Here is a 27344-nt window from a genome sequence, read left to right on the forward strand (position 1 = left end):
AAGGACGCAAAAGAGAATGAGACGATGCTGGCTTTATTGTTCGGTAGTCAAAGTCCGGCTTAGTTCTGGGCCAGGGTCTCCTCGATGAAGGGGAGGAGCTCCGTGACGCGGGCGTAGACCCCCGGGCTGGACGGGGAGCAAGTGGAGCTGCCCCAGGAGACTATGCCCACCAACGTCCAAGCCCCATCCTTCTGGCACACCAGCGGACCTCCCGAGTCACCCTGCAAGCAACGAAACAAAGGGAGAACATCAGGGATGGGTTTCTGTGGGGAAAGGATGGGGAGTGGGCCCTTGACCCCTGAGCTGGACAACCAGGATGCTGGAGCACTGAGCCATGGCAGCTCAATCTACATCCATTCAATCGTGTAGATGCACTCACAGGCCCCTTCCACACAGCTGTATACATCCCGATTGGATTACTGCAACGCACTCTACATGGGGTTGCCTTTGAAGACTGCTCGGAAACTCCAACTGGTCCAGCGGGAGGCAGCCAGATTGCTCACCGGAGCGACATACAGGGAGCACACCACCCCCCTGTTGTGTCAGCTCCACTGGCTGCCGATCCAATTCCGAGCACAATTCAAAGTGCTGGTTTTGACCTACAAAACCCTATACGGTTCCGGCCCAGTGTATCTGTCCGAACGGATCTCCCTCTACGTCCCACCTCGGAACCTAAGATCTTCCGGGGAGGCCCTGCTCTCGACCCCGCCTTTATCACAAGTGAGATTGGCGGGGACGAGGAGCAGGGCCTTCTCGGTGGTGGCCCCCCACCTGTGGAACTCACTCCCCGGGGAGATTAGATCGGCAACGTCCCTCCTTTCATTTAGGAAAAAGTTGAAAACCTGGATATGGGACCAGGCATTTGGACATCAAGGCAGCTAAAGAAAGACCTGATGACGAGCTGGAATTTGATGAGACGGAATGGATTTACAAAACTTCGAACGCTGAGCTCAGGATTAGCCTACTACTGTGTTATTGTATTTTGTGTAGTGATGTTTTTAAATTTTTAATATGTAATTGTTTAATTTGCTTATATATGTATGTATATGTGACAAGGCATCGAATTGTGCCTTCCTTTGTAAGCCGCCCTGAGTCCCCCCCCCCCCGGGGGTGAGAAGGGCGGGGTAAAAGTGACGGAAATAATAAATAAATAAATAAAATCCACATTGAACTGGATTATATGGAAGTGTAGACTCAGATAACCCAGATCAAAGCAAATATTCTGGATTCTCCGTCTTGATATTCTGGGTTATATGACGATATGGAAGGGCCCACAGATATCTAACAGCCAACTCTAGAGGATGTTTTAGCTGTAGGATCCCTGCCTGGGCTATGCATTGGACTAGATGACCGTAGGATTGTATGTTGGACTAGATGAGCTTTAGGGCTGTATGTTGGACTCAATGATCTTAGGGGCTGGACACAATGACCTTGAGGGCTGTATGTTGGACTAGATGACCTTTGGGGTTAGACTAGATGACCTTTAGGCCTAGGAGTTGGACTAGATTACCTTTGGGATTGAACAAGATGACCTTTAGGGCTGTATGTCAGACTAGATGACCTTTGGAGCTGTGTGTTGGACTAGATGACCTTTGGGGTTGGACTAGATGTCTGTCAGGACTGTATGTTGGACTAGATGACCTTTGGGGTTGGACTAGGTGACCTTTAGAGCTGTATGTTTGACTAGATGTCCTTTGGGATTAGACTAGATGATCGTTAGGACTGTATGTTGGACTATATGACCTTTGGGGTTGAACTAGATGACCTCTAGAGTTGTATGTTGGACTAGATAATTTTTGAGGTTGGACTAGATGACCTTTAGGGATGTATGTTTGACTAGATGTAATTTGAGGTTGGACTAGATGACCTCTAGAGCTATATGTTGGACTAGATGAACTTTAGGGCTGTATGTTGGACTAGATGTCCTTTGGGGTTGGACTAGATGTCCCTTAGGGCTGAGGGTTGGATTAGGCAACCTTTGGGGTTCGATTAGATGACCTTTAGGCCTGTGGTTGGTGTAGATTATCTTTGAGGTTGGACTAGATGACCTTTAGGGCTGTAAGTTGAACTAGATGTCCTTTAGAGCTGTACATTGGACTAGATTAGCTTTAGGACCAGGGGTTGGATTAGATGACCTTTAGAGGTAGATGTTGGACTAGATGTCCTTTATGTTGGACTAGATGACTTTTATGACTTTCGAGTTAGACTACATAACCTTTAGGTATCTCTTCCAACTCTAAAGTTATGGCATCCTGGGGACTGTAGTTCTACAAGGTCTTCAGCCCTCTTAGCCTGTGAGGTAAAGGTGAGTCAAGCCTTGGAGATGGATGAGATACCTAAAGGCAACCCATTCTCCATCCAGCTTTAGTTTTGACAACAAAAGGCAGCTGGAAGTGACATGGCATGACTTCCATGGGAAAGTGTTACTCGGAGGAGGTCCTGAGTGATGGGGGCACATACCATGCAGGATGAGGCTCCTGCGGCCCCAGCACAGACCATCACATCGGCGATGCGGTTTCCCCAGTATTTCTTGCACTCCTCGTTGGTCAACAAGGGAAGACTTGCTTGCTGCAGCTTGTCTGGAGTATCCTTATCTGCAAAGGTAAGACAGGAGAAGAGGTTTCCCAAAAGTTCTATATAGGGGACCCTTCAACTTCTGAGGATGCCTGCCATAGATGTGGGTGAAACATCAGGAGAGAATGCTTCTGGAACATGGCCATACAGCCCGGAAAAATCACAGCAACCCAGTAGGCCTGGGTAACAACGGAAAAATTTGTTTCTAAAATCGATTTGTTTTTTGGGGGTTTTTGCGTTTCGTTATTTAAAATAATTACAAAATTTTCCTTTTAAAAAGTTCGATATTTACGAAATTTCGTAAATGTGAAAAAAATTACAAAACATTAACGAATCGATTTCCGAAACAATAACGAATCGATTCGTTAATGGCGGACGCGACCGCGAAATACGCTAAAAAACCTCCAAAAACTTCTGAAGCTTCCCTCTCCCTCTGTTGTTGACTGTTGGTGTGATATTATAATTTTTTTTCACTAATTAAACAAAAAACAACCATAAAACTTGCCCCAGACATGCGGAAATAATAACGAAACGACCTCAGAACAATAACAAAACGAATACAATAACGAAATACGAAGCATTTACAAAACGTGTTTAAAAATTCGATTTTTTAAAAAATTGCTCCAGAATGGTTCATTATCGTTTTGTAATTAAAAAAATAACGAATTATTAACGAATTACGAATTAACAAAACGAAACCGCCCAGCCCTACAACCCAGTGATTCTGGCCGTGAAAGCCTTCAACAACACAATAGCCATCTCTGTTTCCAATAATTCTAATGCTCACCATAGTTAATACCTTGTAGTGGTTTTTTTAAATCCTTTATGTAGTCTGTGAATAGAGGCGGCCCTAGGTACTTTTCAAAGGTAAGCAAACAGTATTTTGGTGCCCCCCCCCAACCAATCATTGATATATAATTTCCGTTCGTCGTGGGAGTTCTGTGTGCCATATTTGGTTCAATTCCATCATTGGTGGAGTTCAGAATGCTCTTTGATTGTAGGTGAACTACACATCCCAGTAACTACACTTGCCGCACTTGCTCCCTTGCCTGGCCCGCTTTGGGTCCAGAGGCATGCCTGAAGACCCCGGCGTGTGCACCAAAAGTCACCTCTTCTCCTGACTTTCTCCTCAGCCATTGGGACCAAGAGAGAGAGAGAGAGAGAGAGAGAGAGAGACAGAGGTGGAGATGCCCACCTTTCTTGAAGGTAGGCGCAAAAACAAAGGAGGGAGCGGAGGTGGGAGATACCTCCAGCCGGAGGGGCGCTCTCTCTCTCTCTCTCTCAATCTCTCTCTCTCGGTCCCAATGGCTGAAGAGAAAGTCAGGAGAAGAGGCGACTTTTGGTGCGCACACTGGGGTCTTCAGCCATGCCTCCGGACCTGAAGCGGGCCAGGCACGGCGGCTCCGCCCCTTGGCCCACCCGTGGATTGGGGAGAGGAGAGGAGGTGGGTGGAGCTTCGGGGGATCGGGAAAGGGAGCCGGTCATGGGGAAGGGATCGAATGCAGAGAACGATTGAGCGCCGGCTCTGCTCGCGCACCCGGTGGCCGGGTGGAGCAGGAACGAGAGGGGCTAGGCGAGGCTCAAGGGCCTGACCCCTTTGGGAAGAGGATCCCAAGAAAGCCGAGGCTCCCCCCGGACTGCTAGGGCTGTTGTGAGCTGAGGGGGCGCTCCTCAAGTGGCGGTCGAGGGGCATTTACAGAGACGCCTCTGCGCCCCTGGCAAAAAAAAGTGTTCTGCGACCGCTTACTTTGCGTAATGGATGAGCCGCCCCTGTCTGTGAAGACAATATATATTTTTGTGGGTTTTTTCGGGCTATAGAGCCATGTTCTAGAGGCATTTCTCCTGACGTTTCGCCTGCATCTATGGCAAGCATCCTCAGAGGTTGTGAGGTCTGTTGGTCTCAGAGGTAGTGAGGTCTACATAGGGACCACCAAACGCAGCGCCCAGACACGCATCAAGGAACATGAAAGGCACTGCAGACTACTTCAACCAGAGAAGTCAGCCATAGCAGAGCACCTGATGAACCAGCCTGGACACAGCATATTATTTGAGAACACAGAAATGCTGGACCACACCAACAACCACCATGTCAGACTACACAGAGAAGCCATTGAAATCCACAAGCATGTGGACAATTTCAACAGAAAGGAAGAGACCATGAAAATGAACAAAATCTGGCTACCAGTATTAAAAAACTCTAAAATTACAACAGCAAAACAACAGAGAGGAAACAACCAGGCACAGATTAACACCTCCCAGCAAGAGATTTTCCCAGGCTCAGGCAGGCCTTCAAATGCTAATGAAGGTGGTCAGTTGAAACATTCACACCTAGCTCCAGCAGAGAAGAGCTCCTTGCCCCACCCCAGCCATTCCACAGATATATAAACCCATTGTCCTAATTCCAACAGACCTCACTACCTCTGAGGATGCTTGCCATAGATGCAGGCGAAACGTCAGGAGAAATGCCTCTAGAACATGGCTCTATAGCCCGAAAAAACCCACAAGAACCTAGTGATTCCAGCCATGAAAGCCTTCGACAATACAATATATATTTTACCAGTAGGTTTAATTCGTCTACTAATGGTGCTATCTTTTTTTCTTTTTTTCCTTCCTTGTATTTTGTGTTATTGTTATAAACCACCTCGAAGCCACTTATGGAGGAGGTGAGACTCAAAGGCAGTATGTCAACGTCTTTATAAATAAACACTTAAATAAAAAATATTGCAGAGAATGGATGAATGAAGACTTCCCTCTCTCCTGCATGTGCCAACCCACAGCTTCCCCATTGCCTTTCCCCACAGTCCTTACTGGTGTGCTTGGTCAGCCCCCATCCGGTGGTGACGCAGGTCATGCCGCCGGGGAAGTCATCACCAGCCTGGGGAAGGCAGACGGGGGAAATGCGGGCCGACAGCCGGGCCGGGGAGGCCAGCTTCAGCAGGGTGATGTCATTCCGGATGGTGAAGAGGTTGAATTTCGGATTCTTGAAAACCTGCCAAAGGGAAGGATATGGTTGGGATGCACTGCCTTCTCCATCTATTTATTACCAAGTAGCCCAAACTTCTAGGGCAGTGTTTCTCAACCTGGGGATCGGGACCCCTGAGGGGGTCACGAAGGGGTGTCAGAGGGGTCGCCAAAGACACAGTATTTTCTGATTGTCATGGGGATTCCATGTGGGAAGTTTGAGCCAATTCTATCATTGGTGGAGTTCAGAATGTTCTTTGATTATAATGAACTATAAATCCCAGCAACTACAACTCCCAAAAGTCCAGGTCTATTTTCCCCAAGAATCACCAGTGTTCACATTTGTGCATATTGAGTATTTGTGCCAAGTTTGGTCCAGATCCACCATTGCATGAGTCCACAGTGCTCTCTAGATATAGGTGAACTACAAATCCCAAACTCAAGGTCAATACCCACCAAACCCTTCCAGTGTTTTCTGTTGGTCATGGGGGTTCTGTGTGGCAAATTGGGTTCAAATCCATCGCTGGTGGAGTTCAGAATGCTCTTTGATTATAGGTGAATTATAAATACCAGCAACGACAACTCCCAAATTACAAAATCAATCCTCCCCCAACCCCACTAGCATTTACATGTGGTTGCATTGGGTATTTGTGCCAGTGAATGAAAATACATCTTGCATATCTGATATTTACATTATGATTTATAACAGTAGTCAAATGACTTTTATGAAGTAGCAACGAAAACAACATTATGGTTGGGGGTCACCACAACTTGAGGGGTCACGGCATTAGGAAGGTTGAGAACCACTGTTCTAGGGTTATTGTTCATATCAGACACTGAAGGCAGGGAGATCAATCAACAGGTTTATTTGATCAGAACACCCTGCTGGGTAAACAAAGTGCCACCTAGAATGGAGACACAGCCCAGTTTTATGAGCATGCATGTGATAAATATGAGTGTTTGAGTGTGAGTGTTTGAGCTGAAAAGTTAAAAGAAACATAAAGAAGCATGGTCTATACCAGTGGTTCTCAACCTTCCTAATACCATGACCCCTTAATACAGTTCCTCATCTTGTGTGACCCCCAAGCATAAAATTATTTTGTTGCTACTTCATAACTGTAATTTTGCTACTATTATAAATCGTAATGTAAATACCTGATATGCAGGATGTATTTTCAATTGCTGGGCCAAATTTGGCACAAATAGCCAATATGCCCACATTTGAATACTGGTGGGGATTGATTTTGTCACTTGGGAGTTGTAGTTACTGGGATTTATAGTTCACCTACAATCAAAGAGCATTCTGAACTCCACCAACAATGGAATTGAACCAAACACAGAACTCCCATGACCAAGGGAAAATACTGGAAGGATTTGGTGGGCACTGACCTTGAGTTTGGGAGTTGTAGTTCACCTACCTCCAGAAACTCAAACAATGATGGATCTGGACCTAACTTGGCATGAATATCCAATATGCCCAAATGTAAACACTAGTGCAGTTTGGGGAAAATAGACCTTGACATTTGGGAGTTGTAGTTGTTGGGATTTATAGTTCATCTACAATCAAAGTTCATTCTGTACCCCACCAATGATAGAATTAGTCCAAACTTCTCACACAGAACTCCCATGACCAACAGAAAATACTGTTTTCTGATGGTCTTTGGTGACCCCTCTGACACCCCCTTGCGACCCCCCTGGGGGTCCCAACCCCCAGGTTGAGAAGCACTGCTCTAGATATAGGTGAACTACAAATCCCAAACTCAAGGTCAATACCCACCAAACCCTTCCAGTGTTTTCCATTGGTCAGGGGGGTTCTGTGTGGCAAATTAGGTTCAAATCCATCGCTGGTGGAGTTCAGAATGCTCTTTGATTATAGGTGAATTATAAATCCCAGCAACTACAACTCCCAAATTACAAAATCAATCCTCCCCCAACCCCACTAGCATTTACATGTGGGTGCATTGGGTATTTGTGCCCAGTTTGGTCCAGTGAATGAAAATACATCTTGCATATCTGATATTTACATTATGTTTATAACAGTAGTAAAATGACTGTTATGAAGTAGCAACAAAAACAACGTTATGGTTGGGGGTCACCACAACTTGAGGGGTCACGGCATTAGGAAGGTTGAGAACCACTGTTCTAGGGTTATTGTTCATATCAGACACTGAAGGCAGGGAGATCAATCAACAGGTTTATTTGATCAGAACACCCTGCTGGGTAAACAAAGTGCCACCTAGAATGGAGACACAGCCCAGTTTTATGAGCATGTGTGTGATAAATATGAGTGTTTGAGTGTGAGTGTTTGAGCTGAAAAGTTAAAAGAAACATAAAGAAGCATGGTCTATACCAGTGGTTCTCAACCTTCCTAATACCATGACCCCTTAATACAGTTCCTCATCTTGTGTGACCCCCAAGCATAAAATTATTTTGTTGCTACTTCATAACTGTAATTTTGCTACTATTATAAATCATAATGTAAATACCTGATATACAGGATGTATTTTCAATTGCTGGGCCAAATTTGGCACAAATAGCCAATATGCCCACATTTGAATACTGGTGGGGATTGATTTTGTCACTTGGGAGTTGTAGTTACTGGGATTTATAGTTCACCTACAATCAAAGAGCATTCTGAACTCCACCAACAATGGAATTGAACCAAACTTGGAATACAGAACTCCCATGACCAACAGAAAATACTGGACGGGTTTTGGTGGGCATTGACCTTGAGATTTGGAGTTGTAGTTCACCTACATCCAGAGAGCACTGTGGACTCAAGCAATGATGGATCTGGACCAAACTTGGCACGAATACCCAATATGCCCAAATGTGAACACTGGTGGAGTTTGGAGAAAATAGACCTTGACATTTGGGAGTTGTAGTTACTTGGATTTATAGTTCACCTAACATAAAAGAGCATTCTGAACCTTACCAACAATAGAATTGGGTCAAACTTCTCACACAGAACCTCCATGATTAAAGGAAAATATTGTGTTTTCTGATGGTCTTTGGCGACCCCTCAGATACCCCCTCAGGGGTCCCGACCCCCAGGTAGAGAAACGCTGGTCTATACATAAGGAAAGGGTTATTGCAAATGGAGAACTGTAATGCATAATGGTATGGAGACTTTTTGGCAATTGAAGCGAGGAATACTTGATATCTTCCTATTGGTACAAATAAGGGAGTATCAAAAATGATTCTGTGAAAATTGGCAGCATTGGAAGTAATTGTTGATACGCTGTAAATGGCAAGAATGAGTCGTGATGAAGAAAGCTGATTGAAAGAGAATGAATGCGTTTGAGAGAAGAGTTTGGTGGCTATTGTGGGGCGTAACATTGCACATAACTGAATACGTAATGCCACACCACATATGTAGTTTTCTGTCGCCACTTTAATACCTGGGACGTACTCTGTTTCTGTCCTGTTACAAGTACCTTTCTTCTTGACTCAGTGAGGGGGAAAAGAATTTCCTTTCTAAATCCCTTTACCGCCTTGTACTGCTGCAGTTTCCCTTTTAAATTGGCTGGAGCTTTCTTGTGAGCTGTTAAACCTTTGTACTTTATATCACATGCTTGAGACACTCCGGTAAGCAACGAAGTAACAAAGTTTATTTATAGCTTCTGGTTCCAATGCTTTATGGTTATATTTGTGTTTTGTTACAGTCTCGAGTCTTACATTCAGTATCATTCACTCAGTTAACTTTTCTTATGAAACTCTCACTATCTCACATCAACAAATATGTTACTTTCTTCATATACCCTTGGCTGAACTATTTTCTGACTTAGGCCACACTGACGCCTTCTTATTTTTCCTTAAACCTTGAGCTCTATTTTCCTGACTGCTTCTCTCTAACCGAGATTTCTAACTCTCCCCACTTCTCTAACTGACAAACTCTAACTGCTTCTTTCAAACATGACTCTACCCCTTTAGAATGTTCAGTTCTGTAACTGCCATTCTGGCTCAGCGGCCTTTCAAATCCTGGCGTACTCTCATCTGCATACGACCAATCGGCTTCCCATATGCAAATTAATCCTGCCTTCACTGTTGCTACCCTATTTGAGCCAATTCTTCCCTATCAGCCATATTGTAACCTAGAGCTACACACCAAAAATACAAAATAGATCTAAAATTCACTACAGCTATCAACCAACAAATGGGTCTGAGAGCAAATCAATAGGGCTGGGTAACAACGGAAAAAATTGTTTCTAAACTCGTTTCGTTTTTAGGGGGTCCATTGTGTTTCGTTTTTTAAAAGAATTCCGAATTTTTCTTTTAAAAAAATTCATTATTTACGAAATTTTGTAAATTTCGAATTGATTCGTTAATGGCGGACGCGATGGCGCAATACGCTAAAAAAACCTCCAAATGGGACAGGGGGAACTTCTGAAGCTTCCCTCTCCCTCTATTGTTGACTATTGGTGTGATAATTTATTTTTTTATCACTGATAAAACAAACAACAACTGTAAAACTTGCACCAGACATACGGAAATAATAACGAAACAATTTCGAAACGATTTCGAAACGATTTCGAAACGATTTCGAAACGATTTCGAACCAATTACGAACCAATTACGAAATAAATTGAAAAATTCTTTTCGATTTTTAGTTGCTCCTGCATGGCTCAATATCGGATCGTAAGCTAATTTAAATACGAATCAATAACGAATTACGAAATTAACGAATGAAACCGCCCAGCCCTACAAATCAAGGCTGAAAATGTAATAGAAGCCAAGAGGATGACATCGAGGCTATTGTAATTTCTCCATATCAGAAGAAGACAAGACTCACTTGCCATCTTTTTCAAGCCCTAAACACCTCTCTTTGCACATTCTTGCAAATTTGAATAGTTTCTGTGCACTTGGCAGGATTTATGGATATTATCATCAAAGGCCATAAATGTGACTCTCAAATGGTAAGGAGGATTGGAGAAAGGAAGCCCACAAACAGAAAAGGAAGATAGGCAAAGAAAGGGGAAGAGAGGCAATAAAACTAGGGATATGAAGTAAGTTGGTGCAAGAATGGACAAAGTGGTAGCTAATGATGATGATGATGATGATGGAATCAGAGGCACACTACATCACAAAGCTGGTGGGGAAAGCTAACTTGCACTTGCACCAGGAACAACTTTTGTTAATCTAGTCTTAAGATAGATCTACACTTTCATATAATCCAATATCAATCAAATAATAATAATAATAATAATAATAATAATAATAATAATAATAATATAAAACTTTATTTGTACTCCGCTACCATCTCCCCAAGGGACTCAGTGCGGCTTACATGAGGCCGAGCCCACAATACATCAGCAAAACAACAACAGCAGCAATACAAAACAATAAAATGAAACTCATAAACAAAAAAACAAGCAGTAAACATTAACAATAGCACAACAACATTTAATAATCCACATTATCTTCTTTGAATTGGATTGTATGAGTCTATGCTGCCATATAATGCAGTTCAAAGTGGATAATCTGGATTTTGTATGGCACTGCAGAAGTCCTGAACTTTATCTGAGGGCGGTTCCAGGAAAGGAAGAAGTCCACGCTGATCCGGGTTTCAAAAACCCGAATCAGGGCAGCCTTCTGTCCCCACACTGGTCCGAAAGCCCACGCTTTTGGCACTGGGTGTCCAGCTGTGCTCCCAGGACCTTCTGGGAGAACACTCAGATGCCCTAACCCCCTTCCCAACACCCTCCAAAAACCCTTTAAAAATAAAAGAACTTACCCAGCTGCCATTAACATGATGCCGGAACTCTCCTGGTGCATCATTCCTATGCGCCAGGAGAGCTTTGGCATCATGCTAATGGCGGCCGGGTAAGTTTTTTTATTTTTAAAGGTTTTTTTGGAGGTCTTGGGGAGGGGGTTAGGGTGTCTGGGTGTTCTCCCAGAAGGTTCTGGGAGCACCCAGTGCCAAAAGCATGGGTTTTCAAAAACCCTTTAAAAATAAAAGAACTTACCCGGCTGCCATTAACATGATGCTGGAGCTCTCCTGGTGCATCATTCCTACGTGCCAGGAGAGCTTCGGCACCATGCTAATGGTGGCCGGGTAAGTTCTTTTATTTTTTAAATGCTTTTTGGAGGTCTTGGGGAGGGTGTTAGGGTGTCTGGGTGTTCTCCCAGAAGGTTCTGGGAGCACCCAGTGCTAAAAGCGTGGGTTTTCGGGCCAGTGGGGGAACAGAAGACTGCCCTGATTCGGGTTGTTTAAAACCCAGATCTGCATGGACTTCTTCCTTGCCTGGAACCGCTCTCAGATAAAGTCCAGAACTTCAGAGCAAAGCTTAGGCTGCATGGTGCTCCTTGCAGGGAGAAGTCAACCCTCCTGTTTAAGGAGCTCCACTGGCTGCCGTTCATTTTCCAGTCCCAATTCAAGGTGCAAGTGCTTACCTACAAAGTCCTAAACGGTTTGGGACCCGCCTACCTGCATGATTGCATTTCTGTTTATGAACCCACATCTCTTCGATCATCTGGAGAGGCCTTACTCACAATCCCACCTGCATCGCAAGCGCGATTGGTGGGGACGAGGGACAGAGCCTTCTTGGTGGTGGCCCCTCGACTCTGGAACTATCTCCCTAAGGATATCAGGCATGCCCCAACGCTGGCAGTTTTTAGGAGGAGCTTGAAAACCTGGTCGTTCCTGTGTGCCTTCCCAGAATAAGGAAACTCCAAGCAATATGTCCCCAAATGCACTTTACTAGAGATCCAAGATGTCTGCACACCCCATCCCCCTCCAAATACCTATCCTTTTCACTTGGTCATGCCCAGCATATTTTAAAATTTTTAATTATTACATTTGGCCCTGCCATAGGTTTTAACGTGTCGTGGTGTTTTGTTAATGTTTATTGCTTTGTTTTTATTGCTTTGTTTTGAGTTCATTTATTGTTGTATTGTTGTTATTGTTGTTTACTGATGTATTTGGGCTCGGCCTCTTGTAAGCCGCACCGAGTCCTTTGGGAGATGGTAGCGGGGTATAAATAAAGGTTTAGATTATTATTATTATTATTATTATTATTATTATTATTATTATTATCTGCACTGCCATATAAAATCTAGATTATCTATTTTGAACTGGATCATATGGCAGTGTAGACTCATAAAATCCCGTTCAAAGCAGATAATGTGGATTATTTGATTGATAATCTGGATTATATGACAGTGTAGGTCTAGCCTAAGACTAGATTCACAAAAGTAGTTCCTGGTGCAAGTGCAGATTAGCCTTTCCCACCAGCTTTGTGATGAAGTGTTCCTCTGATTCCATCATCATCATCAACAACAATAACAGCTGTGTTGCAACTCAGAGTAGGCTTCACCTTGCTTCTAAACACCACCACACAAGAGCTGTAGTTTTACAGTTTATTGAGGGAAAAATCCAAGTCAAAATAAAGAATAAGCATTGCAAAGTCCCAGAGATTAAGGTTAAATGCAGAATACAGTTCCAAAGATCTTCAGGTAAAAGCAGGAGACATAATCCTATTGGCAAAGTTCAAACCAGAGTCCCAGGTACAAGCAATGAAACATTTGCCCCAAGAATCACAATGCAAGAAATCCCAAGAGTACTGCTTCCCAGGCTAAGGTTATTCCATGAAGCTTTCAGGCTAGTAAGCTACGTTGAACTGACGCTTTCACAGAGTTTCCAGGAGGCCTAAATACCTTTCTAGCATCAAAACATTAGACTCTCAGCATCATAAAAGCATTGCGATGACCTCGCACCGAGCTAGCCTCCCGTCTGCTTGCCAGACGTGAACTCCGCCTGACCCGGAGATCAAGGCAAGCTTCTCGGGTCAAATCCTTATCTACACTTTCGGTATCACCGTGGGAAGGCACCTGCTCGCTATCTCCTTTGTTAAAATTCCTTTGTGGTAGGAACGGCTGTGTTGACACTGCACTGTCTGTGAGAGCCTCGGAAGCAGGCTCAGAGATTTGAGGCACAGACAAAGAGCCAGGAAGCTGAAACCCAACAGGAATCTGAATCCCATCATCCTCATCGTCAGAAACTAGCTCAGCCACAACAAGCTACCACTTTGTCCATTCTTGCACCAACTTGTTTGGATGGGGGATTAGATTAGTTTGGATGAGGGATTAGAAACAGAGTTTCCTGCTGTGTGCCAAAAGCACTCTCTTTTCTGTGGGGCCTCATCTGGACACCCCACTTGAAAAAGCAGGAGAGCATGCATTTTAAGGCCTGTTTGGATGGGCCCGGAGCTCTCCAAAGTACTGAATTCCTTTCTCCCAATACATTAGCACCTTGGATAGCACTTTGTCAATTTTGGTTTGAAACTCCAGCAGATTTACGGCGAAAATGGGAACCATCAACCCATACTGATCTCCAATCTAATAGATTCTGATCCTGGAGCAAAGAATCCATGATTTTGGTAACAAAAGAGATATTCTTTGGAATCTGGTTTTGTCTCACCTACCTTTTCAATCTTGAGGACTTGAACGTCTTCGCCGGAATTGCGTTGGTCAAATTCACCCAGCACCACGAGATGGCTTGTCCTGCACAAACCAATAGATTCAAAGGATCACAAATGGGATTCTGTGTCAATACTGAGAAGAACTTCTCTACAGCAATAGCTGTGCAGCCTTGGAATAGGCAGACATGACATTTAGTCTTAGAATCATAGAATCATAGAGTTGGAAGAGACCTCAAGGGCCATCCAGTCCAACCCCATCCTGACAAGAAGCAGGAAAATCTCATTCAAAGCACCCCCGACAGATGGACATCCAGCCTCTGTTTCAAAGCCTCCAAAGAAGGAGCCTCCACTACACTCTGGGTCAGAGAGTTCCACTGCTGAACAGCTCTCACAGTCAGGAAGTTCTTCCACATTTTCAGATGGAATCTCCTTTCTTGTAGTTTGAAGCCATTGCTCCATTGCGTCCTAGTCTCCAGGGCAGCAGAAAACAAGCTTGCTCCCTCCTTCCTGTGACTTCCTCTCACGTGAAAGGACCAAGGCAGTGACATCTCCAGCTCATCCCCTGTTTGGGTATCAGCCAGCACGTCAACGACTTAAATCTAGAAATAGTTTTCTAAGATCTACAGAGACACTCGCTGGAACACCCCAGCAAGCGAGAGTCCAAAAGTGGCAGGCTCAAACCCAGAATCTCAATCAATGGTTGATACCAGATGAGAGACTCCCCTCTGGGCACACAGAAAACTGGGCAACTTGGAAGGCGCTGAACAGACTGCGCTCTGGCACCACGAGATGCAGAGCCAACCTTCAGAAATGGGGCCACAAAGTGGAATCCATGACATGCGAGTGCGGAGAAGAGCAAACCACTGACCACCTGCTGCAATGCAACCTGAGCCCTGCCACATGCACAATGGAGGACCTTCTTGTGGCAACACCAGAGGCACTCCTAGTGGCCAGATACTTGTCAAAGGACATTTAACCAACTACCAAACTTGCAAATTCTGTGTTTTGTTTGTTTGTTTGTTTTGTTCTGTTAGAAGTGCAATACAATTGACTGGTTGCCCTGACACGACAAATAAATAAATAAATAAATAGCAACAGCTGTGGGACTATCCCTTTACTCCCCCCGGCAGAGCTATGAGAAGTGAAGCCTTTGTGCAGGTGGGAAAGAGAATCCCACACGTCCTGCTGTTAGGCTTCAAACAGTGAGACTGAACAAGGGTCCTCCTTTGCCTCCGAAACCCTGGGGAAAGGGGCGGGTCTAAAGACTCTAACGATGATTGCCATTGTTAGAGTCTGCAACCTGGGGAAGCTACCTGATTGCAAAAAGCATGGCTTAAATAAATTCATACAATCTAGCAGTGCAAGAAAAAGAGGTTCAAATCTCCTGGGACTGCCATGCCAGTACAGTTAAAGCAGCATCAAACTGCATTTGTTCTAAAGTGTGGATGCAATCCTTGGAGAGGACAGATGGGGGCTCAAATTGGTCGAATATTCTTCCTTCTCATGCAAACCAGATCCGTTCATTTTCGGCACTCTGATCTACTTCATTTTTTTTAAAATCCAGTTTCTCCACCCGCCCACCATCGTCCTCACATTGAACATTGGAGCAGATGGTGGAATAAATATAGAAAATATAAACCAAAAAAAGGCTGAGATTGAGAAAGAGTTTCTTAAGCATTGCAAGAATATATATTACGTGCCTTTGGGGGATTTGACAGTGATATACAGCTCAGGTTCACACTGTTCCAAGGGTCATATCTCCCTATATACGAGGAACGTTCATTAATGCTTTCTCCTGACCCATTTCTACTTAACACAGGATGCTGAAACTGCACCTATGTAATGATATACATCTCTATAGGTTATGTGCCAATTTACAACCCAGAACTGAGAATGGTCTTGATTTTTCAGGTGTGGAAGTAGAGTGAGGATTGAGAATGGACCCAGCGGAATACAGAGCAGTCACCAAGTTCCTTTCCTTGAAAGGCTGCACACCAAAGGAGACGTTCGATGAGATGAAAGAGGTTGATGGTGAGGATTCCCCATCATAGGATGGAGTCAAGAACTCGCATTGTCCATTCCAATGTGGTCGGACTTCGTTACAAACAGTTCCAATTCCAGGACAACCCTACTCTGCTCTTGAGGAACACACCATCCAGCAAGTGGAGGTCCCCATTTTGGATAATCGTAGCATAACCATTCGCCACCGAGCCCAAAACGTCACAATGAGTGTGGGGTCCATGGAAAGAATCATCCAAGACCATCTTCCCATGCATAAGAGATCTGCTCGATGGGTTCCCTGGCTGCTCACACCTTTCCAGAAGCAGGAATGAGTCGAATACTCTCAGGCTCTCTTGAGAATGATGTGCCATGGAAAGAAACCAGGAAGACTTTGTCAACAGATAGGAGGAAAGCTGGGTCCATCACTCTGATCCTGAGACTCAAGTCCAGTCAATGTAATGGAAACATCCTGACTCACCGTCTCCAATGTCTATTTGGATGAGGAGGAACAAGCTGAAGATCAATCCCGACAAGACAGAGGTCCTCCTGGTCGATCGTAAACCGGATCGGGGTATAGAATGGCAACCTGTGTTGGATGGGGTTACACTCCCCCTGAAACCACAGGTCCGCAGCTTGGGAGTCCTCTTGGATTCATCGCTCACGCTTGAGGCTCAGGCGTCGGCGGTGTCTGGGAGGGCTTTCGCACAACTAAGACTCGTGCGCCAACTGCGACCGTACCTCGCGAAGGCTGATCTGGCCGGGGTGGTCCATGCTTTGGTCACCTCTAGATTGGACTACTGTAATGCGCTCTACGTGGGGCTGCCCTTGAAAACGGCTCGGAAATTTCAATTGGTCCAATGGGCAGCGGCCAGGATGTTAACTGGGGCTCCTTACAGAGAGAGGTCAACCCTCCTGTTCAAGGAGCTCCACTGGCTGCCGTTTATTTTCCGAGCCCAATTTAAGGTGCAGGTGCTTACCTACAAAGCCCTGAACGGTTTGGGACCTGCCTACCTGCGTGACCGCATCTCCGTTTATGAATCCACTCACTCACTTCGTTCATCTGGAGAGGCCCTGCTTGTGATCCCGCCCGCGTCTCAAGCGCGCTTGGTGGGGACGCGAGACAGGGCCTTTTCTGTGGTGGCCCCCCGACTCTGGAACTCCCTCCCCAAAGATCTTAGACAGGCCCCTACGTTGGCAGTCTTTAGAAAGATCTTAAAGACCTGGCTGTTCCGATGTACCTTCCCACCCAGAATAGGAAAACTCCAACAACAAGTCCCAGAAGCACTTTGCTAGAATTGAGATTGCTGGCACACTGCACCTACCCTAAAATCCTTACATAGCACCTGTCACATCAGCACTTTAAGCTTGTACCCATTACTCTGGCCCAGCCCAGTTTTATTGTGTCTTGATGCATTGTTTATTGCTCGTTGTTCAATATTGCTTTAACTGTTTTTAATTTGCTTTAGGTTGTGAATTGTTATGTTGTGTTTTGAAGCTGAGGCCTTTGTAAGCCGCATCGAGTCCTTCGGGAGATGCTAGCGGGGTACAAGGGAGCAAGCTTGTTTTCTGCTTCCTTGGAGACTAGGACGCGGAACAATGGCTTCAAACTACAAGAGAGGAGATTCCATTTGAACATTAGGAAGAACTTCCTGACTGTGAGAGCCGTTCAGCAGTGGAACTCTCTGCCCCGGAGTGTGGTGGAGGCTCCTTCTTTGGAAGCTTTTAAGCAGAGGCTGGATGGCCATTTGTCAGGGGTGATTTGAATGCAATATTCCTGCTTCTTGGCAGGGGGTTGGACTGGATGGCCCATGAGGTCTCTTCCAACTCTTTGATTCTATGATTCTACAAATAAAGACAATAATAATAATAATAATAATAATAATAATAATAAAGAAGGCACGTGCCCAACTCACGCTCACAGTATTTTGGGATCAGTACGGAGTGGGATGGATTTCCAAGAAAAAATCTCTAAGCTTTCCTGTCTTCTCACTATGGGGACCAAAGCACTTCATCTTTGCCTCTAATGTCCGTCCCTCCAGTGAACAGCCGGGCATTATTTCCTGGAGTATGGACTGGTTGGATATTCTCGCTGTCCAAGGCACTCTCAGCATTTTCCTCCAACACCATAATTCCAAAGCACTTCTCTTCCTTCACTCAGCCTTCCTTATGGTCCAGTCCTCACATCCATAGGTGACTATGAGGAATACTTACTTACTTAGGCGATCCCTCATTGGACGAGTAAGATGGTCTTCCTTGATGACTATTTTTGTGGGTTCGTAGATGGCTGTGGAGCCTTATTCTTGACCTGCATCTTCTCCCACAGTGAAGGCATTGATTTCCAGGTGGAAGGTGGTCCCGGTCGGGGTTGGCTTGACGCGCCTTCCTCCTGGCATGTTTCTCTCTTTCACCCTCCATTCGTGCCTCTTCAAATTCTGCAGCACTGCTGGTCACAGCTGACCTCCAGCTGGAGCGCTCAAGGGCCAGGGCTTCCCAGTTCTCAGTGTCTTATGCCAGATATTTTAAGGTTGGCTTTGAGCCCATCTTTCAATCTCTTTACCTGCCCAACAACATTCCATTTTCCATTCCTGAGTTTGGAGTAGAGCAATTGCTTTGGGAGACAGCGGTCGGGCATCCGGACAATGTGGCCAGTCCAGCAGAGTTGATGGCGGAGGACCATCGCTTCAATGCTGGTGGTCTTTGCTTCTTTGCTTGTCCGCCTGTCTTCCCAAGAGATTTGCAGGATTTTCCGGAGGCAGCACTGATGGAATCGTTCCAGGAGTTGCATGTGACGTCTGTATACAGTCCACGTCTCGTAGGCATATAGCAGGGTTGGGAGGACAATGGCTTTATAAACAAGCCCCTTGGTCTCCCTACGGATGTCCCGGTCCTCAAACACTCTCTGCTTCATTCAGAAAAAGGCTGCACTCGCAGAGCTCAAGCGGTGTTGCATTTGGGTGTCAATGTTGATGTCTGTGGACAGTCCACATTTCGCAGGCATACAGCAGGGTTGGGAGGACAATAGCTTTATAAACAAGCCCCTTGGTATCCCTACGGATGTCCCGGTCCTCAAACACTCTCTGCTTCATTCGGAAAAATGCTGCACAGGCAGAGCTCAGGCGGTGTTGCATTTGGGTGTCAGTGTTGATGTCTGTAGACAGTCCACATTTCGCAGGCATACAGCAGGGTTGGGAGGACAATAGCTTTATAAACAAGCCCCTTGGTATCCCTACGGATGTCCCGGTTCTCAAACACTCTTTGCTTCATTCAGAAAAATGCTGCACTCGCAGAGCTCAGGCGGTGTTGTATTTCGGTGTCGATGTTGACTTTGGTGGAGAGGTGGCTGTCAAGGGAGCGGAAATGCTCAACATTTTCTAATGTTACATCATTAAGCTGCTTTTTTGGCATTAGAGAGGGCTTGCCTGGTGACTGCAGGAAGAGCACTTTGATTTTCTCGATGTTCAATGACAGGCTGAGCTTCTCGTATGCTTCTGCGAAGGTGTTTAGAGTGGCTTGTAGGTCTTCTTCTGAATGTGCACAGATGACGCTGTCATCAGCATACTGGAGTTCTATAACAGGTGTTGTAACCTTGGTTTTGGCTTTCAGGCTGCTGAGGTTAAACAGATTGCCATCTATCCGACAGATGATTTCCACTCCGGTGGGGTCCACAGGGGAAATCTTTAATCAACGCCCCTTGTATGACCCTGACTGTGTCTCTCTGTGATAAAATTTTAATAGCATGCTGTTTTGCTGACTTTTAAGAAATGAAATATTCTCTCCTTCACAAGGATTCCTCTTACCTTGAAATATAACATAGGTAATCCATTCCCTCTTTCCCTTCCCAAGCCTGATTTAATGACCCTTAACATATATACCCATCTCAATGGATAGCAATCACCTTCAAAGAACCGATCAATGAGTTGTAAATTATTCATCGTTTCCCAAAATAAGACTATTTCCAGGAAGATGCTTGATCAGGTCGATCCCCCTTTCCTTGAAAGGAAAGATTAGCCCCTGAGTTTGGCTAATCTAACATTAGCCCCTGAGTTTGGCTAATCTAACATGATACATTTTGCTTTCTGATAGGGCCACATATTATCTTTTCCTTTGCAGCCATTAAAGGTTTAAATTGCATCCCAATAAAGCTACAGTTCCAACATATGCAACGAGAGAGCACAATGGGAGTTGTAGTTCTCCCATATGCAAAAAGCACTGTGAACCTCACTGGTGATGGATCTGGTCCAAGATTGGCACACAGACCCATACTGGAGGGGTAATGTCAGAGGATGATGGGAGTTGTAGTTCACCCATATGTAAAGAGCACTATGAACCTCGCTGGTGATGGATCTAATCCAGACTTGGCACACAGACCCATCATGACCAAACACTGGAGGGGCAATGTCAGAGGATGATGGGAGTTGTAGTTCACTCATATGCAAAGAACACTGTGAACCTCACTGGTGATGGATCTAGTCCAAGCTTGGAACACAGACCCATCCTGACCAAATACTGGAGGGCAATATTAGAGGATGATGGAAGTTGTAGTTCGCCCATATGCAAAAAGCACTGTGAACCTCACCGGTGATGGATCTGGTCCAAGCTTGGCACACAGACCCATCATGACCAAATACTGGAGGGCAATGTTAGAGGATGATGGGAGTTGTAGTTAACCCATATGTAAAGAGCACTATGAACCTTGCTGGCAATGGATCTAATCCAGACTTGGGACACAGACCCATCATGACTAAATACTGGAGGGGCAATGTTAGAGGATGATGGGAGTTGTAGTTCACACATATGGAAAGAACACTGTGAACCTCACTAGCGATGGATCTGGTCCAAGCTGGTCCAGACCGATCATGGCCAAATACTGGAGGGATTTTGGAGGGACAATGTCAGAGGATGATGGGAGTTGTAGTTCTCCCATATACAAGAGCACTGTGAACCTCACTGGAGGTGGATCTGATCCAAGCTTGGCACACAGACCCAACATGACCAACTTTAAAGACTGGAGGAGGTCAAGGGGAAATTACAGAGGATGATGGGAGTTGTAGTTCGCCCATATACAAGAGCACTGTGAACCTCACTGGAGGTGGATCTGGTCCAAGCTTGGCACACAGACTCAACATGACCAACTTTAAAGACTGGAGGAGGTCAAGGGGAAATTACAGAGGATAATGGGATTTGTAGTTCATCCACATCCAGAGAGCACCGTGAGCCCTGCTGATGAGGGATCTAGTCCAAACTTGGCACACAGACTCAACATAACCAACTTTAAATACTGGCAGGGTTTGGTGGGAATTGACCCTGGTTGATGGGAGTTGTAGTCCACCCACAATCAAAGTCCTACCCATCTTATCTTTTGGCCCAGTCTCTCCAACGTAGCTTGGAGACATCTTTACCCAGTCATAATTATAAATAAATGACTCATTTGCTTCCAAATGGCATGAGTGGTCTCTCTCCTACCTGACGCTGCAATGGGCAGCGGTCACCACCCAGTTTTCGTTGATCAGAGAACCGCCGCAGAAATGGAAACCGGTGTTGTCCTGGGAAGCAGAAAGGAAGATGTATGTTCGTTTGTGGGATTAACAGAACTCAAAAACCACTGGACGAATTGACACGAAATTTGAACACAAGACACTTAACAGTCCAAAGAGTGTCCATCACCCATAAACACACACACACACACACACAAAACCCCTGCAGAACAGACTTAAAAACCCCAAAAATACACCATATATACATATACACATACATTCATATACATATGCACATGCACACATTCATAACACACACATATATTTGCACAAACACACACACATATACACACATACATATACATACACACATGCACACACACATACATATCCACATACATATAAACACACAAATATGCATATAGGCAAGCACAGATATATACACAATATGCATGTACACATATAAATGCACAAATACACAAATATATACACACACACATATATACACCCATATATATATATATATATATATATATATACACACACACACACACACACACACGCAAACACACATATATACACAAATATACACACACACATACATATATACATAAATACCCACAAATATCCATATAGACAAGCACACACATATACACAATATGCATTTACACATATAAATGCACAAATACACACACATATATACACACATACATATATACATATTACATACATATATACACACAAATATGCATATAGGCAAGCACACACATATACACAATATGCATGTACACATAAAACACACACAAATACACAAATATATACACACACATACATATATACATATTACATACATATAAACACACAAATATGCATATAGACAAACACATACATATACACAATATGCATGTACACATATAAACGCACAAATGCACAAATATATACACTCACATATATATACACACCCATATATACACAAATATATACACACATACATATATAAATATTACATACATATATACACACAAATATGCATGTACACATATAAACACACAAATACACAAATATATACACACACATACACAAACACATATATATACACAAATATATACACACACATACATATATACATATTACATACATATATAAACACAAATATGCATATAGACAAACACACACATATACACAATATGCATGTACACATGTAAACAGACAAATCCACAGATACACACACACACATATACACCTATATATATATATATATACATGAAAACACACTTATATACACAAATATATACATATATACATATTACATACATATATACACACAAATATGCATATAGACAAGCACACACATATACACAATATGCATGTACACATATAAACGCACAAATACACAAATATATATACACACATACACACACACATATATACTCACACAAACACATATATACACAAATATACACACACACGCAAAACACATATACACAGACTGGGCCACAGCAATGCATGGCAGGGGACGGCTAGTATATATATATATATATAGAGAGAGAGAGAGAGAGGGAGATTTGGTATCCATATCAAGTTGGGTTTTTTCTCATATCAGGAGCAACTTGAGAAACTGCAAGTCGCTTCTGAATTGAGAGAATTGACCATCTGCAAGAACGTTGCTCCTGAATTTGAACTGCCGACCTTTTGGTCAGCAAGTTCAGCAGCGGCATCATTTCTTAACTGTAATTCCATCCAAATATACGTATATCTGTATATATTTGGCTGGAGTTACAGTTCAAAATGTACCTGTTCCAACTTACACACAAATCCAGCTTAAGAACAAACCTACACAACCTGTTTTGTTTGTAACTTGGGGACTGCTTGTAGTAGCTTTTTACCTGCAAGGAGACTTGCCAGGGCCACGATCCGGGCACCGCTTCTTCTCCATTGACAATCCTTGCATAGCCGCTAAGGACGGGTTCGATGGCCGGGACACCGCAGCCTGACCGGGAAAGGGAGATGGATCCATTATTATTATTATTATTATTATTATTATTATTATTATTTGATACACAACAAGATTAGTACACAGCAAACAAAGTCACTCTGCTGGCTGTTGTATTGGATCACACGTCGGACACTTCCCAAGTGTCTAGGATTATTATTATTATTATTATTATTATTATTATTATTATTATTTGATACACAACAAGATGTGTCCACAGCACACACTCTGCTGGCTGTTGAATTGGATCACATGTCGGACGCTTCCCAAGTGTCTAGGACTGTGTGATGTATCAGCGAATAATGTGTGCAGCGCCGATTGTTTTTAAGTGCAGGCCAAGGTCTTGAGGTACTGCACCCAGTGTGCCAATCACCACTGGGACCACCTTGACTGACTTATACCAGAGTCTTTGCAGTTCGGTATTTAAATCCTTGTACCTTATCAACTTTTCCATTTGCTTCTCATCAATCCTGCTGTCGCCTGGGATTGCAACGTCAACGATCCATACTTGGTTTTTTAACATGATCGTGAGGTCAGGAGTATTGTGCTCAAAAACTATTATTGTGACTATTATTATTATTATTATTATTATTATTATTATTATTATTATCCTTTATTTATACCCTGCTAACATCTCCCGAAGGACTCGGTGTGACATACAGAGGCCGAGGCCAAATACAACAGCAAAACAACAGCATAACAAATACAACAATAAATAAACTCATAAAACAAAACAATAAACATTAACTGACAACAATAGAAATTGTTATTATTATTATTATTATTATTATTATTATGTTGTTGTTGTTATTATTATTATTATTATTATTATTATTGTGCTCCAAAAATCTGTCAGTCTGAATTTGGAAGTTGTTATTCGGGCTTGAGAAAGACGGGATAGAAATATCGTAAATGAATAAATATATTATTATTATTATTATTATTATTATTATTATTATTATTATTATTATTATTTGAAACACAACAAGATGAGTCCTCAGCAGACAAGTTCACTCTGCTGGCTGTTGTATTGGTTCACACGTCGGACACTTCCCAAGTGTCTAGGACTGTGTGATGTATTGGCGAATAATGCGTGCAGATCCCAGTAAGGTAGCCTTTTGCAGCTGACAGATGGTAATCTTGTCAGCGCCGATTGTGTTTAAGTGCAGGCCAAGGTCTTTAGGTACTGCACCCAGTGTGCCGATCACCACTGGGACCACCTTGACTGGCTTGTGCCAGAGTCTTTGCAGTTATTATTATTATTATTATTATTATTATTATTATTATTTTACTAACACAAAAACATAGTATGTCATAGCAAATGATATCATCATCATCATTATTAGTAAGGTAAAGGTAGTCCCCTGACATTAAGTCCAGTCATGTCTGACTCTGGGGTGTGGTGCTCATCCCCATTTCTAAGCCGAAGAGCCAGCGTTGTCCGTAGACACCTCCAAGGTCATGTGGCCGGCATGACTGCATGGAGCGCCCGGCATGACTGCATTATTCGCCGATACATCACACAGTCCTAGACACTTGGGAAGGGTTCGATGTGTGATCCAGTACAATAGCCGGCAGAGTGATCTTGTTATCTGTGTACTAATATTGCTGTGTACTGGTGGTGCAGTGGGTTAAAGCACTGAGGTCAGGAGTCTTGTGCTCCAAAACTATTATTGTGACTATTATTATTATTATTATTATTATTATTATTATTATTATTGTACTCCAAAAATCTGCCAGTCTGAATTTGGAAGTTATTATTTGGGCTTGAGAAAGGCGGGATAGAAATAATGTAAATGAATAAATATATTTATTATTGTTATTATTATTATTATTATTATTATTATTATTATTACTTGAAACACAACAAGATGAGTCCACAGCAGACATTCTGCTGGCTGTTGAATTGGATCACACGTTGGACACTTCCCAAGTGTCTAGGACTGTGTGATGTATTGGCGAATAATGCGTGCAGATCCCAGTAAGGTAGCCTTTTGCAGCTGACAAATGGTAATCTTGTCACCGCCGATTGTGTTTAAGTGCAGGCCAAGGTCTTGAGGTGCTGCACCCAGTGTGCTGACCACCACTGGTACCACCTTGACTGGCTTGTGCCAGAGTCTTTGCAGTTGTTGTTATTATTATTATTATTATTATTATTATTATTATTATTTTACTAACACAAAAACACAGTATGTCACAGCAAATGATATCATCATCATCATCATTATCATTATCATTATTATTATTATTAGATACACAACAATATTAGTACACAGATAACAAGATCACTCTGCTGGCTATTGTATTGGATCACACGTCGGACACTTCCCAAGTGTCTAGGACTGTGTGATGTATCGGCGAATAATGCCTTCTAAAGCTGGCAGATGGTAACCTTGTCAGTGCCAATTGTGTTTAAGTGCAGGCCAAGGTCATGAGGCACTGCACCCAGTGTGCCGACCACCACTGGGACCCCCTTGACTGGTTGTGCCAGAGTCTTTGCAGTTAGTATTAGAATCCTAGAGTTGGAAGAGACCTCATGGGCCATCCAGTCCAACCCCATTCTGCCAAGAAGCAGGAATATTGCATTCAAAGCACCCCTGACAGATGGCCATCCAGCCTCTGTTTAAAAGCTTCCAGAGAAAGAGCCTCCACCACACTCTGGGGCAGAGAGTTCCACTGCTGAACAGCTCTCACAGCCAGGGAGTCCTTTCTCATGTTCAGATTATTGTTGTATTGTTGAAGGCTTTCATGGCTGGAATCACTGGGTTGTTGTACTACCTCTGAGGATGCTTGCCATAGATGCAGGCGAAACGTCAGGAGAGAATGCCTCTAGAATACGTCTACAACAACCCATTATTATTATTATTATTATTATTATTATTATTATTATTATTGTATTGTTGAAGGCTTTCATGGCCGGAATCACTGGGTTGTTGTACTACCTCTGAGGATGCTTGCCATAGATGCAGGCGAAACGTCAGGAGAGAATGCCTCTAGAATATGCCTACAACAACCCATTATTATTATTATTATTATTATTATTATTATTATTATTATTATCCCTCAGTCTGGATCCCAAAGAATGTCATGCTAGCTTTAAACCAGATATGGGCAAACTTTGGCCCTCCTCCAAATGTTTTGAACTTCAATTCCCACAATTCCTAACACACTTTGGCACCAGCTATGGCTCAATGCTAGAGAATCTTGGAAGATGTAGTATGATAAAGTTTTTGACTCCTCTGCCTCACCAAATGATAACTCCCAGGATTGCATAGCATGGAGTGCATTGTGTTGCCTTCGCCCAGAAACTGGGACAAACTGGGAACCAGTTTATTTTCCCAACTGGAGCTCACCATTGGCGGCACTAAAGAAGGCCAAGCAGACGAGGAGCCAGACGAGTTCCATGTTGATCCGTTAAAGGAATAGGATTGATGGAAGAGCCGCAAGCCTTATATAGGGGAGACGTCCCTTATATAAGAGTTTAGTTGTTTTCGTTTCCATCCTTTCCTTATCTGACCTTGATGTCCTTTGACCAGTATCTGGCCACTTGGAATGCTTCTGGTGTTGCCACAAGGAGGTCCCCCATGGTGCACGTGGCAGGGCTCAAGGTGCATTGCAGCAGGTGGTCAGTGGTTTGCTCTTCTCCGCACTCGCATGTCGAGGATTCCACTTTGTAGCCCCATTTCTGAAGGTTGGCTCTGCATATCATGGTGCCAGAGCGCAATCTGTTCAGCGCCTTCCAAGTTGCCCAGTCTTCTGTGTGCCCAGGAGGGAGTCTCTCATTTGGTATCAGCCACTGATTGAGATTCCGGGTTTGAACCTGCCACTTTTGGACTCTCGCTTGCTGGGGTGTTCCAGCGAGTGTCTCCGTAGATCTTAGAAAACTATTTCTTGATTTAAGTCGTTGGCGTGCTAGCTGAT

The 27344-nt window shown here is 43.7% G+C and overlaps 1 protein-coding gene across 1 annotated transcript; it reads right to left on the reverse strand.

The window, feature by feature from the left end:
- Positions 1–17: 17 nt before the first annotated feature.
- LOC132777433 (chymotrypsinogen 2-like) lies at positions 18–26863 on the reverse strand. The gene is made up of 7 exons (XM_067470977.1): positions 26777–26863; positions 23317–23420; positions 21420–21499; positions 13959–14037; positions 5383–5563; positions 2461–2594; positions 18–221 (listed from the first exon to the last, which is right to left on the reverse strand). Exons 1-7 carry the CDS (start codon positions 26826–26828, stop codon positions 60–62), a joined length of 792 nt encoding a protein of 263 aa, XP_067327078.1. The 5' UTR covers positions 26829–26863; the 3' UTR covers positions 18–59.
- Positions 26864–27344: the final 481 nt, after the last annotated feature.

The sequence above is a fragment of the Anolis sagrei genome, chromosome 8 (genome assembly GCF_037176765.1).
Source record: "Anolis sagrei isolate rAnoSag1 chromosome 8, rAnoSag1.mat, whole genome shotgun sequence".
In the NCBI taxonomy this organism is placed as follows: Eukaryota; Metazoa; Chordata; class Lepidosauria; order Squamata; family Dactyloidae; genus Anolis; species Anolis sagrei.

Coding starts and splice junctions, on each gene's coding strand:
- LOC132777433 (XM_067470977.1), bottom strand. CDS start 26,828: ATGGAACTCGTCTGGCTCCTCGTCTGCTTGGCCTTCTTTAGTGCCGCC. Junction 21,500..23,316: donor CCTGGCAAGTCTCCTTGCAG/GTAAAAAGCTAC, acceptor TCTGCTTCCCAG/GACAACACCGGTTTCCATTT. Junction 14,038..21,419: donor GCTGCCCATTGCAGCGTCAG/GTAGGAGAGAGA, acceptor TGGTTTGTGCAG/GACAAGCCATCTCGTGGTGC.